Source organism: Apium graveolens, chromosome 9 (assembly GCF_009905375.1).
Source record: "Apium graveolens cultivar Ventura chromosome 9, ASM990537v1, whole genome shotgun sequence".
NCBI lineage: Eukaryota > Viridiplantae > Streptophyta > Magnoliopsida > Apiales > Apiaceae > Apium > Apium graveolens.
This window is the reverse complement of record NC_133655.1, coordinates 246,198,839-246,218,660: the sequence shown is the minus strand read 5'-3', so window position 1 is coordinate 246,218,660 and position 19,822 is coordinate 246,198,839. Positions and strand designations below refer to the sequence as shown.

At 34.5% G+C, this 19,822-nt stretch overlaps 1 protein-coding gene across 1 annotated transcript; it reads right to left on the bottom strand.

Annotated features, from left to right (window-relative positions):
* Positions 1-12,102: 12,102 nt before the first annotated feature.
* On the bottom strand, positions 12,103-14,279 carry LOC141686958 (cytosolic sulfotransferase 13-like). Its single transcript, XM_074492074.1, has one exon. It carries the CDS (start codon positions 13,859-13,861, stop codon positions 12,914-12,916), a length of 948 nt encoding a protein of 315 aa, XP_074348175.1. The 5' UTR covers positions 13,862-14,279; the 3' UTR covers positions 12,103-12,913.
* Between the last annotated feature and the right edge of the window lie 5,543 nt (positions 14,280-19,822).

The following is a 19,822-nucleotide window of genomic DNA, read 5'->3' as shown; positions in this document are numbered from 1 at the left end:
AACAAAATACATGAATCATTTGAGATTCTAAATGATTGACGAATCACAAAAGACTATTTTTGTCACTTACCCTCCTAAGAGAGAGGCCACCCGCTGGTGAAAGGCCAAGGAAGGCACGGAGCAAGAGATTATAATAAACTGATTTAAGTTCAGACAATTATTTTTGGGAAAGTACTTCCCAAGGTTATGGAGGTAGTGTAAAAGCTTTGGAGCTAGAACAAAAGCGGATGAGTATGATGAATTATGAATCTAAGTTATAAAAGTTATCAAGATTCGTTCTGAGGACACGAATCCAGAATGACGGGATATTTGAAATCAATGCTTATGTTGTGTTGGTTCATGAAATAATGATAAGAGAAAGGAAAATAAAAAGAAACTGAAGTGGAAAGGAATATAAAGGCAATAGAGTTTGAGGAATGATAAGGAAGTTGGGTATGAGGAAACCCTAAAGACTCGTAGCAATAGAAATAGAAAAGTATGTAATCTTCAGGATGAGGGTGATTCACCATGAGTTAAATTGATGGTTGAAGGCATAAGAGATAAATATATTTTATCCCCTGTAAGTTGGGAGGATTTGAGGAAACCTTGAGATAGTTCGAAGGATAAATATTGAGACGCGGATAGACTGAGGAGACAAGGAAGTAAGAAATTAGGAAAATTGGATGAAGGAAGTGACCTTCAAGAATGTGAAGTGTAAGACCGGTGGCTTGATACCCAGGAAGGGAGACGCCAGGTATGAAAGATATCCCAACATTGAGATGACTGTTGAGATAAACAACAAAAGTAAATAAGGATTTATTAAGAAGAAGTTCACGTTGAACACGACCAATATCTTCCAGATCATCCATGTGATCATTATCAAATCAAGAAAGAAAAGCGGATAACCATTTTTATCTTTTGGAGGCCATGTGGATTGACCTTAACTTGAATAAGGATGCTATTGTGAAATTCGGTATAGACTATCGAGGTGGAAATGATTGAATAAGATACCCTTATCAGGGATATATGACTTTATTTATCCATGGAAGGATGCTTGTACCTTTTTAAAGGTGGAATTAAGGATAGAATATCGGTAACTTAAAACGAATCCTAGGGGAATGCATAAAGGTTGGCATTTCACCCTTAATAGGGATAGTATGAGTTTTGACAGTATGAATTGGAAAGGATTAAGGTAATAATAACCTTTAAGGATCAGTGGAGAAATTTTTCAGAAGTATATAGACAATGGTTCTAGTATTAGTAAATGGTATTTTGATATGCCCTGTATATAGGAAATACAGGAGGAACGATTGAAGGATAACCTTAGAGGGTTTACAAGGAGAAAGGAAATATTCGAAATTCTCAAGAATAAAAATATTAATAAAGGAAATATGACATAATTATAATGATGCCAAGTGGGGCACGTGTTAAACCACGAGAAAGTATGGATCGAACCAGTAAAGGTTAAAATTGTTCAGGGCAATTAGGACCTAAGATAAAAGATGTTCTAAGTATGATTGAGAGTCAGTCGTGACAGTGATTAACCTCTAAAGATTGAGGCAATAACTTATGGAAAAATGGTGATATTTTTTTTATTTACTCATCAGATATTAAAGAAAAGCATTTTCACATAAGCTGTGATTGAAATAAGGTAGAAAATTTATTTAGAGGTGGTTAAAATGACATTGACTGTAAGGAAATTTTACTATCAGGAAAGGCCAAAGAGGTGGCCGACACTTTAAAGGTAAGAGGATAATTATAGGCGCTTGTGCCAAAGGAATACAGTGATGATGGTTAAAGCTATGAAGGTTGTATTATGGTTTGGAAGATTGACATTCCTTCTGATGACTGTGTAATACCCAACCGTAATAGTAGTTGGTAAAGGTTTAATTCGTGTAATCGCCATGAGCGGGCTATCTATCTCAGGAGATACTATCTTGAGAATGAGCCTGGACCATGTTTCAAAAAAAAAGGACTAAACAAACCTTTGAGTTAAGTCTTCTATTGAAGGCATATGATTAAGAATGGTATTAACCTGCTATCATTGCTTTCATTGAAACTCTTCTGCAATTTTATTTGCTTCACGTCATGAATGTACGTCAGGATCAGGAGTGTTCTTCATGAATCAAGAACGGTGATCATGTTACCTCCTTAGAAGAATTCGATATGATATGAATGGACTCCGTATGGTTAGCTATTAAAACTTCATGGAAAATGAATGACTACAGTAGGTCAACGGTGGGCCATAGTAATGCAGGAATGATTCTGAGAGTAATGAGCTGATTACTTACAACCGTGAGAGTTGTATTGAAATGGATGTTGAGAGTAAGTACCACTAATCGGGTCGTGGTGGTGTATAAGCTATCATTGATAGACTAATTAAGTCGATTATCTACCTATGATATATTTATTCCTTCTTATCGATAAAGAGTAGTATTACCATACGAAGAAGGTTGCGGTATAGAAATGGATTCTAGTAATGATGAGGTCTAGAATGAGATCCCAGTTTCGATTTTCGATATCGAGGGAGTTTCAAAGGTGATTGTGTATAAGCTCGAGGAAGAGCATGGGTCCATAGAATGATGGACGGAATGGAGAAAATATTTAGGCATGTGAAATGCGATGCTATAATACTTGATGTTGATATAAATACATATATATTTTGTTCTCCTATGACAAACCTCTATAGTTCAGAGGTAGGTTACAAGCCAGATATTTTGTGGCAGTATATTTTTTCATATATACAATTCTCTTCAATTCGTTCTTTTCTCTTCTTTTCATTTCATGTAAGCTGAGAAGAACAACCCTTCCAGAAAGGGGAGGTATTGTCGAATGACTATCTATCTGTGTGATAGAAGCCTAGTAGGATACCATCTATTGTTTAATTGCTTGTCAAGTACTAAAGGTTGGCCACCTTCTGTACTAACTATGCGATATAACAAGTGTTCATGATCATAGTGATCTCTCAATAAATTCTTTTACTTCTATATGAAGGATTAAGCTTTCGAAAATAGAAACAGCTGAAAAAGGAGTAATAAAGTTGTGGTAGTATTCGGAATGGAAACACATTAGTGATACTAAGGTTGGCATGGTTATTAAAAGGTTATAGAACGCTAACGAGCAAAAGTATAACCAGTATAATATTAGGAACGGAAGGTAGTAGCGATTACGAACTGGAAAAGAATGGGTATTGAGAAGCAAAAGCTCTAATGTTAAAAGCTATAATGAGAGTCTGTGCAATAGACTTGAAAGAATTTAGAATGATCACTTAACACGGATTGAGTTTTCTTACGATAATAGATCATATGTCAGTATTGAGATATCGCCTTATGAGATCCTCGAGGGAAGACAATGTCAATCTCCCTTATGTTAGGATGAAGTTGTAGAGCGCAAGATGCTCGGACCCGCAGTAGTCCAAAGGATCAAGGATATAATAGATTTTAATCAGAGGACGGCTGGTAGTAGCCCAAGATGGGAACACGAAGTATGTTGATTTGACACGAAAGGACAAGGAATAGGAAGTGGGGGACCTAGTGTTGTTATAGGTATTCCCTTGGAAAGGAAGGATGAGGTTCGGAAAGAAAGGGAAGCTAAGTCCACGAATTGTTGGACCCTTGGATATATTAAGACATATTGGGAAGATAGCATATGAGCTAGCCCTATCCCCGAATATGTAGCAAGTTCATAACGTGTTCCACGTATCAATGTTAAGAAAATGTAATTCGGATGCCAGATAAATAGGGGCATATGAGCGCATAGACATGCAACCAGACGTAACCTATATGGAGCAACCAGGAAGGGTTATAGATCGAAAAGGGACAAGTGCTTAGGAGAAGGGTTATCAAACTAGTCAGAGTTTGGTGGTAGAACCATAATGTGGAAAATTGACTAGAGAGTTAGAAGGCACAATGCTAGAAAAGCATCCCCAACTGTTTTCTATCTGATTCCGGGACGGAATCCTTTTAAGGAGGGGAGACTGTAATAATCCCAATTTTTGGAGATTTTTAAAACCCAGATGAATAGTAACTTTTGCTGACAATGCTGATTAAGAAAAATTATCAGACCACGATATATAGGAGTATTGTTATGGAAATTCTAAGATCGTATTAGTATTCCATAAAGAAAATAAGTGTATGTAAAAGCTGTCGGATTTTGAAAACGAGCACTTTTATTTTTCCCCGAGATTTTCCCCAGACATTAAGGGATTTAAGGAATTAATATTAAGATGAAGGATTTTAAATTCAAGGATTATAAAGGAGAATTAATTTAGATATTAAAAATACCAAGAAGATTTTATCAATAAAACCATTAAGGTATTTAACCAAACGATCAACGAGATTGAGTGATAACCGGACAAAGAAATGAATAACGACTCTTGTAAATACCTTTGCAAGTGGCAAGGCAAGTGGATGGTTGATCAAACAAGAAACCAAGTGATAGTTAGGAAGGAATGGCTAGTTAATTATATAGTTAACTAGGGATGATCTCATCTCACCACAAATCACCAACACATGGCAAATGGTGAGATCGTCTTCCACTAACTCCTTTGTTTATTATTAACCTAGCAAAATATCAAGAGAACCCATCATTATCCACCACATTATTCCACCAACACAAGAAAGCAAAAGCATTTCCTCCCCCATTTCCATTGCTCTCGGCCAAAACAGAACCAGCACACTAAAACTGCTGTATCTCCTTCATTTCTCACTCAAATATTGTGTTCTATAGCTCATTGGAAAGGTATTGAGATGGCCTACAACTCTTGTTCACAAGTATCGTCCAAATAATCATGGTAAGACCCTCATTTTTACAGTTCTTTAAATCGGACTTTTAGAAACTTCAAAGCCTAACTTTGTGTTCTTGATTTCTTTGGAAAGATCAAGATTGTAGGAGGCTCCCTAAGGCTTCCTAGCAACTTAACACCTCCCAAGAAAGGTATAAAATTCAAACCCTAGCCTTTACTTTATTTGTTAGTAAGTTTAATGGTTGGTTTTGTGAAATGAGAAGCATGGATTGTGATTATTAGTAGTTTGGTTTGATTTGGAAGTGTTTTGGTAATTGAAGCTTGATTATAGTTCATAGGTCTTGATTATGGTTGTTTGAGTTGAAAAACTTGGAGATTATGGACTGATGTGATATGGTTTAGGTGAAGTTTTGTTGTATTGATGGTTATGAGTTGGTTGGTGGTTAATTGGAGTAGTTTAAATATTGGTAATCGCGTAAACATAGCCGTCGTAATGTCCGATTTACTTTAGACTGCTTTTGTTCATAACATTTGGACCCGAGAACTCCCTGATAGATTATGACCATTGCCATTTTTAGATAGTTCATGTTACGAGCTTCGTTTTGATATGTAGTCGTTTGATTCCGATGTACGGTTTAGGAGAAACGACCGTTTTAAGTAACGGCGTTTCGTGAACGAAACTTTTCCCCTCGCCTTACTTTGAAACATAGGTTAAAGACCAAGAAGGGTTAATTAGTGTATGAAACAATTATGGTAAGAGTGTTAGGCAGTTGGTAAGACACTCGCGAAGGAATCGCCTTAAAACTTGTAATGGTTAAATTATAAAAAATGGTGGAGCCGAGGGTACTTGAGTGACTTAAGAGAATCAGTAAGCGCAAAGCGAGCGTTAGAGTCTAAGGTAGTTAGAGTATAGATTTACAAGTGACTTTGGTTTAATTCCAACTTACTTGTTGTTTATAGGTTACCAGACTCGTCCTGAGCCTTTTATCACCCCCAGTCGCTCAGGCAATTTTTCTACCCGTTATACTGTTGTTGTGATGTATATGTGTATATGCATGATCTTGTGATAAATGCATATTTGTTATAAGCAAATTCTTGCGATATATTGTAGCATGTGATATGGTATATATGCATGCCTGTTTCGTATTCTTGATTTATATATCTGTTGGTTCAAATGCTTATTCGTTGCATAATACCTATGCTAGAGATAAGCGGTATTTGCGTATACCCTTAGTATAGGGGATCAAAAGGTGAACTTTTTCTAAAACCGGGAGGCGAGGCTCCCGAGTATAATATATATTTATATATATATATTGATATAGTTTTTAAAACTATTAATCGAATAAGGTTTATTCGATAACTTTATTTTATTTAATGAATATTATTACGAATATTCATTCGAGGGCTTATGACTCCTTTATTTTATTTAATGAATATTATTACGAATATTCATTCGAGGGCTTATGACTTCTTTATTTTATTAAATGAATATTATTACGAATATTCATTCGAGGGCTTATGACTTCTTTATTTTATTAAATGAATATTATTTTGAATATTCATTCGAGGGCTTATGACTTCTTTATTTTATTAAATGAATATTATTTTGAATATTCATTCGAGGACTTATGACTCCTTTTATTTTATTATTTGAATATTATTTGAATATTCATTCGAGGGCTTATGACTCCTTTATATTATTTATTGAATATTATTTGAATATTCATTCGAGGGCTTACGACTCAGTTTATATTATTTAATGAATATTATTTGAATATTCATTTGAGGATCTATGACTCCGATTATTTGCTGAGATATATTCTTTATTTTATTAAAGAATAAGGTGTCGATAATCAAACTTATCTTTGATTATTCAAATAAAGATAGTACTTTCGTATAAGTATATCTTTGCTTATTTAATACTCATTTCAAGTATAAGTTTTAAAACTTCTACTTCAATTATTTTTATAAAGATTATTCTTTATGGGAATATTATTTAAATAATAATATTCAGATAATTTCTAATATATTGGGACTGATTTATTTCATTAAATCAGCATTACTCCAAACACTCTTTAAAGTGTTTTCGAGTCTTTAAAATGATTTTTAAAAGTTAGAGCGGATCCCAAAACTCATTTTTATATTTAAGATCTTCCTTTTAAAGGGGATTTAAATACTCGTTCAAAACTTGAAGGATCCGTCTCAGTGGTGTATTTTACATTCGCAACGAGGTTGCTGTTTTGAGAAAACATCTTGATTACTTGCCCATCGTTCGGGAAGTAAGTTTATCTATTTGAGTCGGCATAAGCAACATGGGCTCAATGGGCGTCCATGAAAGTGTAAGTGGCTCAGTGGGAGTCCATCAAATGCACAAGTGGCTGAGTGGCAGTCCAGCATAAGGTCCTATTGCGGCCAGGGTGATGACCAGTGGGGAATTCGTCCATCTACTAGTAGAAAAGGTTACTTATTGGTATCTTTGCCTGACCAGCAAGATATCAGGTTTATGTCAAGGTTTTCTCCTTTCCAAATTCATTGGATATTGCAACTCTGTTTATAATTTTCATAACAGAGGTTTTCAAGGAGTGTATGAAATGTATATATATAGGTGTATATATATATATATCGGGATTTAATGAAGTATCTCGTAACTTTATTATTTATAATGATATTCAAAGATTGAATCTATTCAAATCTTGTCTTGTAGTCTCATCTATGTGATGAACTTTTGAACTAATTATAACTTGAACGGTGGTAGTTCAAGTAGTATTTGGAAAAGATATAAGTATATTGGAGTATCTTGTAACTTCATCTTTTAAACTTATATCTAGTAAATGATTATCTTATGCATGACAAAGATTTTCAGAAAAACGTTGAGACAAGGTTAGATATATGAGATCACCTTGCAACGATATTTTTATACAGTTATACACTAGAACTCTGTGTATATTATGCATGGAAGAGGACTTCCAAGATTTTGAAAAGTATATATGTATATATACTGAATATTTTGTGACTTCATCGCATTAAGATATCAAACTTGGTTCATTTCTTTTGACCAAGACTTTCATGAGTACTATGAGAAGACTCATATATTGTAAATTATTATACATATTATTTTGGTGGGCTTGCTGCTCACCCTTGCTTTCTTCTTTCATCACACAACATCAGATAGACAAGATGAACAGGATCAAGCTCCCAATTCGCGAGCGGATAGGAAACGTTCTGCAGCTTCCTATAGGCATTGAAGTCGCTGTAGCTAAGGTGGGAACTACCAATACACTAGGTTTCAACTTTTGATGTACCAGATTTATGTATACTTATGAATTGTAATAATGGCAAAGAAAATGTAAATTTATTCAGAAAACCTTTTAAGGTGTATTGGCAGATAATTGTGGAATAAAGTGACCTGTGATTATTTTTGGATGTTCATCTCTGAGACTATAACGTGTGGTGTGTGTGTTTATTGTGGGGTCACAGTACAGAGTAGTTGATTAATTATTAAGATTGGGTGTTATTAAGGGAAATGGAACTCGTGACAACCCGGATCCCCGACCCCGGATTTGGGGGTGTTACACCTCAACTTAACATGAGGCTCATCTTTCATCTCTTCATACCTCATAAATAGAACCTTGTGGTTTTTCTTGGCTTTCTTTCCAATATCCCACGATATGATCCCAAACAGGTCCAACTAGACTTAATCCTTTGCAAAACAAGTCGAAAACGTTTTCTATAGAAACAGGGGAGGGAAGAAAATTGGCATTAATAGAAAAATTAAAATGTGAAATAAATATGTCCTTAATATCCCTGCATAAGTACACTATTTTTGCATCTTCCTTCATAGATATAGGGAGGCTAACTGTTGGAATATGACATGAGAGAATCCTAGCGATGTTGTTCTCGGAGGAGTTGAAAAAGGAGTTATAATCGGAGGGCTTAAGTAGTTCAAGAAAAGGAACAAGCTGATGCAGAGGTATTTTACGCAATGGATGATCAGGATCTTGAGGAGAGCAGCTATCTCGGTTGATTAAAGCGTAAATGATTGCTTTCAACCAGGTGGTACGGGATTTAGGGGAAGTTACAAGAAATATATCATTTTCATGTGCTTGAAAATGTTGTTGACAGTCGATTAAACCTTGCAAGCCTAATGGACCGTACCAGAACCCTTGGTACTGGTAGCTGTTGGCTGAATTGATACCTTCCTCTCTTGGAAAAGAAAAAAGCAAGTCTTGGGTAGAAGAGTATGTCATCATATTTGTTGGAGAAAGATCAAGTTGTATTGTGTTGTTTCTGGACTACAAAAGAAAGAGATAATATTCACTTCCATTGATTAGCCATACTAAAATATATGTTAATTCAACCTAACACACTAATAAACTACTAGAATAATACAAGTAACAAGTGTTCGAAGTGGAATCAAACATGTGCGTAAGCATTTTAAAATTCTTCAACTTGTCCTTGCCCAGAAAAATAAACAAGTTGATTTTGATTATCAAATAAGTCTGTGGTGATCCATGAGAACCCTGCTCGGGTATGTGTGACATTTGCATATTTGTCTGATAAAAATTACAAAGTTGATGATTCATACAGTCATAAAATCCCGGTCATAAATTCCAATCCCATTTTCAATAGCATATGGAATTTGGGGGTAATTATTACGCCCAAAATTTGGCAGAGATATTATTCTAGTCAAAACCGGGTTAATTGGGCATAATTGAAAATTTTCTATCTAAAATTAAGGAAAAGATAAGATAAGCTCTCTTTGGCTAAAAAGGGAAAAGGCGCGCCCTGTATATTCCAGGTGGACGCGTCCAACTGTTGGCTTGAAAGATAAGACGCGCCCTCTTATGAAAGATTCATAAGGGGCATGTCCTTAAGATGAAAAAAAGACTTGGAATGATCATGTTTGAGTTGACCCTTATCAATGGAAGGAATATTGATGCATATTTGATTGCTCTTTTTTCTTTTTTGTGTGTATGAGTTAGCTTGGTCACATTTCGTCTTCAAAAAATTTGATGTTGTTTGTTTAATTTCGATGAAACAATTATAAGCATAACTGAATGCTGGCTCTTTTTTCTAGCTGGTTAATCGGTTATGATGATCAAGCAAGTATTGGTTATGATGATTCAGATGAAACTATAAGGTGCATTCTGACATAGTCTAAACTTAAAAAATCTTTCCGATTTTACTTCTACTCAAAATAACGGCAGCAGTCAATTTAGACGAAGTTTAGTCAAAAGAGTGGAAATCGAAAGAAGTATGAAAGTTAGAGGTGCAATTTGCCAAGAAATATAGTTTTAGACCAAATCGCAAAGGCGCACAAAGATAAGTGAGGTAAAGTGTTAAATATTCTATAATCCTTAATTCCTGGAAAACAAAACAAAAATGTCATACAAGTGTGATAATCAAACTATTGTAAAACTCCATATATTAGCAGTTAGCAATGTCTTTGTTTTTCACATTTCTGGTGTGAGTTCAGACTGCTCAGCCAAAAGGGTAAACTATTTTCTACATGAGACAACCCATTTCTATTAATGTGAAGAATACTATAGCAAATGCTACCAAACTAATATATTTATATAAAAAAATACTAGATCATCAGATTCATATGCCGGTGGGCTGCTGCGTGCCTTGTTTTTCTTTTTGAATAATTTAAGTTATAAGCCTTACAAAGAGTATATGTTCTAATAAATTTCGAGATGAGGGATAATGAAACTCAGGACCTGATATGACAAGAGATGAACGCTTATCACTTAAACTATATCATCACACACTTAAACTATATCATCACACTGTTCATTGGTGTCTTGTTAGTTATAGAGATGAGTTGGTAAACTAATTAATGCATGCAATATAAGAAAGCCAATTTCAGTTCAAATATAATGTGTCTTCAGTACGATTATCGTATAGTTGGTTAGGAGTAGGTATAGTTGGTGAGATACTGCCATTTGCGTTTATCTAGTGTGTGCCCATGAACACACTTAAGTACTGATATCAATTTGGAGTGCTTTTATTGATGACATTGGTATGAATGTAGAGGTCCGATCAATATTTATGATTGAAAAATTAATCAAAATTTGACATATTTATTATATATCCACGGACACATAACATAAAAATTAGTATTAATTAATTGATATCTTCAGTAGCTTTGTTCATAACTCCTAAACTTGTTCACATCTCAAGGTAATCAAACTGAAAGATGCTCTAAAAGGCACCTAGTAGCTAAATTGCATATTGCATCCCTTTGATTTCGGTAATTGGCACTTTGATACCACTTATTTCAATAATTGCACTTTGCACCCATATAAGTTTAGGCGCTACACTTTTCACCCCCGTTAGTTTTTGTCGTGACCGTTAAATATATCAGGGGTAAATAAGTAATTTGACCATGTCTAATTGCACTTTAATAATTAAAGTTCAACATATTTTTTATTTATACCCCTGGATAATTTTTTTTACAATTCTGACATTCAACTATAAAAATTGAACATTTTAACCAATTTATTAAAAAATTTAATATTCGAATTTTTATTATTTCTAAAAGATTATTTTCAAATTTTATAAAAAAAATTATATTAGAATTTTTATAATATTCGAATATAAAAATTATATTAAAATTTTTATAATATTCGAATATAAAAATTATATTAGAATTTTTATAATATATGAATTTTAAAAATAATGCGAATTTCTTAATTTATGATACGAATATATTTTTTTTTTAAAATTCGAATATATTTTTATGATAAGAATATTATAAAAATTTGAATATAAATTTTTAAAAATGATAAAAAATTGAATATTAATAAATTTATTAAATTCATTTAAATGTTCAAATTTTTATAATATTCGAATATAATTTTTTTAAAAATTATAAAAATTCGAATATTAAAATTTTTAATAAATTAATTAAAACGTTCAATTTTTAATTGATGGTCAGAATTGTAAAAAAAATTGTTCTGGGGTATAAAAGAAAAATCTCTTAAAATTTAATGATCAAAGTGCAATTAGACATGATCAATTATTTTTTTACCCCTGACACATTTAACGCTAACGGTAAAAACTAACGGAAGGGGTGCAAAGTGTAGCGCATAAACTTGTATGGGATGAAATGTGCAATTGTTAAAAAAAGTGATAACAAAATGCCAATGACCCAAATCAAAGGATGCAATATATAATTTATTCCAATTTAATTAGTTTTACGAGGCTATAAAAAAGCATTTGCTAGACCAAAACCACCCCATCCATGAAACCATCACTTCCTTAATCTTTAAAGCAACAATGAAATCAAGAAAACAAGACTTATACTATGTAAATTATATTCGGAAATCAGCAGGAGATATTGAGTTTGAGTGCAGAATTTCTTACTCAGGCAAACATGACTTCAGAACATATTTATTGAATGCTATCTTATAAAGACACTTGCCTTTTTTTTTACAAACAATAAGATTTTATTAACATAAAACATAAGAACACAGTCGGAGCAAACCCCCAAACTGACAATTACAACCTGATTGTGAAACAAAAACCGAGCTAAACAAATAGCTGTTTTGTTTTCAGATTGATTAACAGATAAAATATAAATATTCTTGATAATAAAATGATTACAAAAGTTTCTTGAGCAATCCAGTCGACACCACTATCACTGAAAATAGTAGAATCACAATTGACTTGCGCACATAAAAAATTGGTGATAGACCAGTGTTCATATCCATCAGTTACACCAATTGAGGTTGGCGTACAGATGCCCCATATATTGAACAATCCTTTGTTGTGCGGGGTGAGCTCTCGCGATAACTACCACAATTCCATATTTGAATCGGGTTGCCCAGATCTCCCAATACACCGTAGAAATCATTCTTAATGCAACATGATAACAAATCAAAAACGCAACAAGACATACAACCAAAAATTTAGGACAATCAACAACCCAAAAAGATGGGTACGATAACAAGATCATACTCAAAAGGATTTATATCTCCATTTTATTGAAAACTATTATAATAGAAATAAAAAATTTAGAAATGGAGGAAACAGGATGAGAGGATGGATGGGACGGACGTGAATTTGATGGAAGGAGGGGATGATGAAAAATGGATGATAGTTATGAATGACGACTGACTCACATCTTTGGTAAATAAAAACACCGGCAGAGCACAAGTTCGGAAATAAGTAATAGAGATTGCAGCATCATGTCATGGATAATCCTGAGCCGCAAAATTTTTCTTCCGTGATCCGATCCAGCTTAGAGGCCATTTCTTCTGTCAAATAATTTTTCCAATCACCGACCACACCACTCCGGAAAAATGAATCATTTCTTATTTTGCCAATGAGTTTACCACTATTATTAACCTCCAGTTTGCTCATACTATCAAAGCTACATAACTTGATGATCTGATCAAGCAACCCTGAATTCTCTTCCTCTTGGGAGAAGGGTTTTCCAATGAAATGCGCTAAACGCCTCAACTGAACATGAGGCTCATCTGTCATCTCTTCATACCTCATAAACATCACCTTGTTTGGTCTTTCTAGGCTTTCCTTCCAATATCCCAAAATATGATCCCAAACAGGTCCACTTATACTTGCTCCTCTGCAAAACAAATCGAATGCATTGTCTAAAGAAATAGGGGAGGGACGGATATTGGCCTTTTTGATAAAGTGAAAGAGTGAAACAAAAGTGTTCTTAATGTCTCTGCACAAGTACACTATCTTACCCTTCTCCATTATGGATTCAGGGAGGCTAACAGTCGGTATATGAGATCCAAATATCCTAGTGATGCTGCTGTCCGAGGAGTTAGAAACAGAGTCATAATCGGAGGGCTTAAGTAGTTCGAGAAAAGGAACAAGTTGATGTGGAGGTATTTTAAGCAAAGGATGATGAGGATCTTGGGGACTACAGGTTTCACGGTTGATTAGAGCAAAGAGGATGCTTTTCAACCAAGTGGTGCCCGATTTTGGGGAGGTTACAACAAAGATATCGTCTGTACGTGCTTGAAAATGTTGTTGACAATCAATTAAACCTTGCAACCTCAATGGACTATACCAGAACCCTTGGTATTGATAGCTGTAAGCTGAATGCATACCTTCTTCTCTAGGCAAGGTAGAAATCAAGTCTTGTGTAGAAGAGTATGTCATCATCTCTCGGCTCAGCAGGGAAAGAGTTGAATGTTGTATTGTTTTGTTTTTGGCTTAATGATTTCCAATCAGTTGCTACTACTAAATAAAAATAGATCTAAATATCAGCTTCCTGCTGGATCCATATATTTGGTTTTCTAGCATGGGATCAGATAAAGAGACTTATATTGTAGTAACAAGAATAATTTTGTTTCTGCTGAATAATAAACAGAAAGGAGTTGGTAAAGTATTGAGTATTGGAAATTTTATTACCAAATAAAATTACACAGCTGGATGATTTCATCAAGCATCCCTCACTTCTCTTACTCCAGGCAGAAGGGTTTTTCAAGAAAATGTGCTAGACGCCGCAACTGAACATGAGCCTCATCTTTCAATCTTCATACCTCACAAACAGAACTTTGTGTGGTTTTTCTTGGACTAAAGAATAAAGAGATAATATCCACTTCCCTTGATCAGCCATACCACTAATAAACTACCCCGTCCGTCCCAAAATACGAGTACATTAGACTTTTTACGCGTATTTTAAGCTGAATGAAAAAGATAACTACACAAATTATTTTTCAAATTTTCTTTTTATAAATAAAAGTATACATATTAAATTTTAATTCAAGAAAAAAAAATTGAAAAAAAATATACAGAGCTATGACTTTTATACACCTTAAAATATGAGTAAAAATTCAAAAGGACTTTTATTTTGGAACAGATATTACTTATGTGCCAAAATTAGCCCCAAGTGGAATAATACAAGTAACAAGTGTTCGAGTCCGGGTGGAATCAAACATGTGCGCAAGCATTTTAAAATTCCGTAAGTGCTCCTTGCCCAAAAAAAATAAACAAGTTGGATAATTTAACTTATAAGTTAAAATTGTTTTTATTTAAATAAACTAAAATAAATATTTTTTTAAATATATTATCTTAATTCTTATATTTTAAGTTTGATTAATATTTTAAAAAATATATTTTAAAACTAAAATTGATAAAATAAGTGAAAAATCAAAAATAAGTTAAGAAAAAGTACGTCATTACTAACATTCAACTTATCATTTTATAAATTATAAATTATAAATTATACTTATAAATTGGGTCGACAAACAATCACTTATAAGATTTGCCAAACAGCTGATCCATAAGAAGCGAGAATCTTACTCGGGTATGCTGTAAGCATTACATATGCATATTTGTTCAATTAAAATTACGAAGTCTAGACATCTTGTTAGATTAAAACACATCCGATGACCATCAATAAATCATTAAATCACATTTTTGATAAACAAACTAAAGGCACATACAAGCAAAGTAGTGAAATTATGGAAAAACACCCCAGCTGAAATGAAATATAGAGATTGTAGTATCAGGACATCGATAATTCTGAATTACTAAGTAAGTACAATTTTAACCTAATTTTATATAAAATTAATAAAAATGAATAATTTTTCAAAAATTGGTCAACTTAAACAGATGGGATACCAGAGTATTCATAAAATCAGATACTCAACTGATAGAGCATCCCATATATTAAATACTCAACTACCAACCGGTGAAGTATCTTGTACAAATTGGGATACCCAACTGACTTGAGTATACAATACACTAAAAATTAGTCCTTTTTTCAGAATGGTTATTTTTGTTAATATTTTTAAAAAACTGGTTATTTTTGTCATTTTCTCGCTACTTAACCAGTCTTTTGTTTTCCGATCCAGCTTAGGACCCATCTCTGCAGTTGAATACTTTTTCCGATGGACAACCACTCCACTCCAGAAATATTAATTACTTTCATTTTAGCCATAAATTTAGCTCCCGTTCTTCTTAACCACTGGACTGCTCATACTGCAAAAACTACAAAACTTGATGATTCAATCAGGCAACCCTGCATTCTCGCCTGTGATCTCTCCATGCTCCTCAGTCCTCTCCCTCCTCTTTTCTTTTAGTTATTCTTTTGACTATTTGCATGGATTTTAGGCTGGAAAAGAAAATACGCACCAATGACTACTTATAAGTCACCGTTATAATTTACAGACGAGTGTTCTCAATTTATAAGTTAAATTTACAACTTATAAGCTGATAAGTTGAAAGCTCATAAGATGAAAGTTAGGAGTGACGTATTTTTTTCAACTTATTTTGATTTTTTTATTAATTTTGATTTTAAAATATAAGTTTTTATACTTTTTTTGTATTTAAAATTCATGAGTTAAGATACTTGTATTTAATAATTATTTATTTTAATTAATTTAAGTAAAAAGAAATTCTGACTTGTAAGTAAATTTGTCCAACACTTATATAAGTTATAAGTATCTATCTATTTATCACTTATAAATCAATTATTCATTTTCAGCATAAAGATTTTCCACACAGGCACAAACAATTCCAACCTAAGAGAAAAATTGACCAAAGAACTTTTAATCTAGTGGTTTCAGCCTCATTCTATAGATTTGAGATTGAAGCTTCAAGTCTTGTCAAATGTAAATGAAAATGATTATACTTAATTACCGGAAAACAAAAAAAATGCAAATAAGTATAACTCCATAGCAGTTAGCCATGTCTTTATCTTCACATTTCCGGTGTGAGTTCATACTCCAGAGAGCAAACTAACATTTTCTGGTGTGAGTTCGTACTGCTCAGCCAAAAGTGCAAACTACTTTCTACGGGACACAATCTGTGAATACAATCTGCGATTAATATATATAATCAAACAAATGTGTGTGTGAGTAAACGAAATCAAACGGAGGAAGAAAAGATATAAACAGAAAAGAGATCCTCGAGTCCAGTTGAAACTGCCTCCTTAAAGCTATTTCGCCTCTCACCGTATGTGCGAGTCGATAGCCTCCCAGGATAAAACGAGGTAGTGGCGGCGTTACACATAACGAGCACCTTCAGCGAGCTTGAACGGGCACGAAACTATCACCGAGAGAGAGAGAGAGTTTTGTGTTTAAAGGCGAATATGTTTTTGGTGTGTCTAACCCTAACGCCTTAGAGGTGTTTATATAGGTGTAGATAGACTTGTGCGCTACTCTTTTCCATAATTAAATATCATTAATTATGGAATCGGTGTAATACTTGCAAGCTACTCTATTCCATAAATAATCTGAAACAGAATCAGATTAAATATATCAAGACATACACCATATCAATTAATCTGAAACAAAATCAAATTAATTTATGCATAATATTTGAGCCAAATTCTAATGAAAAATAATAATTTCCATTATTAAGAGAATATCATCATATCTCACACATCTTTTAGTCATAATGCTCAAAATATGACTTACCAATATGGGACTTATACCCATATTTTCCAACAATCCCCCACATGGGTGATATTGGTGATCTTAGTAGCACACACCAGACAGACAGACAGACAGACAGACACGGAGTTTGACTTGGTGATAGTTTCTTCGATCAGATATAGCATACGATAGGTAGAGAATGCTCCTTGAACCTTCGCTCGAGTAAGCATACCGACTTTACTGGTAGACAGTAGACGTGCTTGTCCTTGAACTGTTCGACCGTTTGTGTAAACGATGATATACTTATCACTATATCGTTTCTGACTCGTTCAGCTCTCATGAGTATGTCCATTTTGGCCATGGAACATCGTCCTGGTTCTGCAGAAGTTTCTAAAGAATTGTGCCTCGCAATTCTCCTTTGAAGCGGCCCCACTTCTCTCCCACATAGGTGATCTTTATCTTATAGAGTAACCCGTTTACTCAACTGAATTCCATGCGTTCACTCCTGAGCTCCATGTATTCATCAAAGATCATTAAAAGCTCAAAACTTAACCTCGTACCTTACGGGTCTCACTGTTTCCTCATCATAGGAACAGGCCAGGGGTTACCCCCACAGTGATTTGGTCATCATGATTTAGTTGTCCCATTGAACCAAGTTCTTGGGATCTCCAGTCAGCAATGGTTGGGTGTCCACCATGATGCCATTAAGCAATAGGCTTAAGGCCCATCCCTCTCGATGATTTCTCAACCACTTCTCTTGATAACCCTTTGGTTAGTGGATCCGCGATATTATCTTTTGACGGTATATAGTCAATAATGATAATTCCGGTTGAGATCAATTTTCTAATGGAACTGTGTCGTCATCGTATATGACGAGACTTTCCATTATACATCGTGCTCTGCGCTCTGCCAATAACGGATTGACTATCACAATGAATCCCTATTGCAGTTACAGGCTTTGGCCATCTTGGAATATCCTCCAGAAACTGACGTAGATATTCAGCCTCTTCGGCGCATTTATCTAGTGCCACAAACTCAGCTTCCATCGTGGAATGAGTTATCACGTTTGTTTTGAGGATTTCCATGATATTACCGCTCCAGCTAATGTAAACACATAGCCGCTCGTAGACTTAAGTGCTTTCTTGCTAGATATCCAATTTGCGTCAGTATATCCTTCTAATACTGCTGGGTATCTACCATAGTGCAGTCCATAGTCTTGAGTTCCCCTCAAGTATCTTAGTACCCTTATGATCGCTTTCCAGTGATCAGCTCCCGGATTACTCGTAAACCTACTCAACTTGCTAATTGAATATGCAATGTCTGGTCTTGTACAGCTCATGAGGTACATCAGACTACCAATTATCCTCGAGTATTACAATTGGGAAACAGCTACACCTTTGTTCTTGGATAGGTGCAAAGTCATATCCACAGGTGTCCTAGCTTTCTCAAAGTCATCCTTAAGAAACTTCTCAAGGATCTTGTCAATATAATGTGGTTGACTTAATGCGAGACCCTCTGATGTTCTAGAAATTTGAATTCCCATAATTACATTTGCTAGTCCCATGTCTTTTATGTCGAATCTTGATTTCAACATGTCCTTGGTAGATTTGATCACTTTATCATTGCTTCCGGCAATAAGTAGATCATCTACATATAGCGTCATCATGACATAGCCATTGTCATTCTCCTTGACATAGCTGTTCTCGTTATCCTTGTAATAGGCACAGCTATCACATTCATTGATTTTGAAGCCATTGGCCAGCACGACCTCATCAAATTTTTCATGCCATTTCATAGGCGCTTGTTTCAAACCATACAATGATTTCACCAATCTACAAACTTTCCTTTCTTGTCCTGGGACAAAAAAACCCTTCGGGTTGTTCCATATAGATTTCCTCATCTATGTCCCCATTTAGGAAGGTTGTTTTCACATCCATTTGATGTACAGTTAGATTACGCATTGCAGCAATAGCAAACATCATCCTTATGGACGTTATTCTCGTTACAGGAGAATATGTATCAAAATAATCAAGGCCTTTTTGTTGCTTGTATCCTTTAATCACAAGTCTGGCCTTATACTTATCAATAGTGCCATCAATTTTCAACTTCTTCTTGAAAACCCACTTGCTACCTAATGGTTTACAACCAGTTGGCAAGTCCACTAATTCCCAAGTATGATTTTGCATAATTGAATCAACTTCATTCTTGATGGCCTCTTTCCACATAGGCCCATCAGGTGAGGTAACCGCCTCCTTATAAGTTTTTGGGTCACCTTCTTCGAGCAAATAGGTCATAAAATCAGACCCATAGGATTTCTCCGTTCGTTGTCTTTTGCTCCTTCCCACTACCCCACATTTTCGTCTTCACTTTCGTCACTCACATTATTGTCATCTACAGACTCATGAGATCGTTTAGACGTCGTAGGTTGTTGGTTTCCTGGATTACAGGGAAACATCGTCTCAAAGAATGAGGCATTCCTTGATTCCATAATGGTATTCTTTTGAATATCAGGAATCTTGGATTCATGAACAAGAAACCGATATGCAGTACTATGTGGAGGATATCCGATGAAAATACAATCCACAGTCTTAGGACCTATCTTCACCTTCTTCGGTGTAGGGATCAGTACCTTTGCAAGGCACCCCCATAATTTCAGGTATTGGTAACTTGGTTTCTTTTTCTTCCACATTTCATAAGGACTTACATCCTTATTCTTGCGCATCGTAATATTTAAAATATT

Coding starts and splice junctions, on each gene's coding strand:
- LOC141686958 (XM_074492074.1), bottom strand. CDS start 13,861: ATGATGACATACTCTTCTACACAAGACTTGATTTCTACCTTGCCTAGA.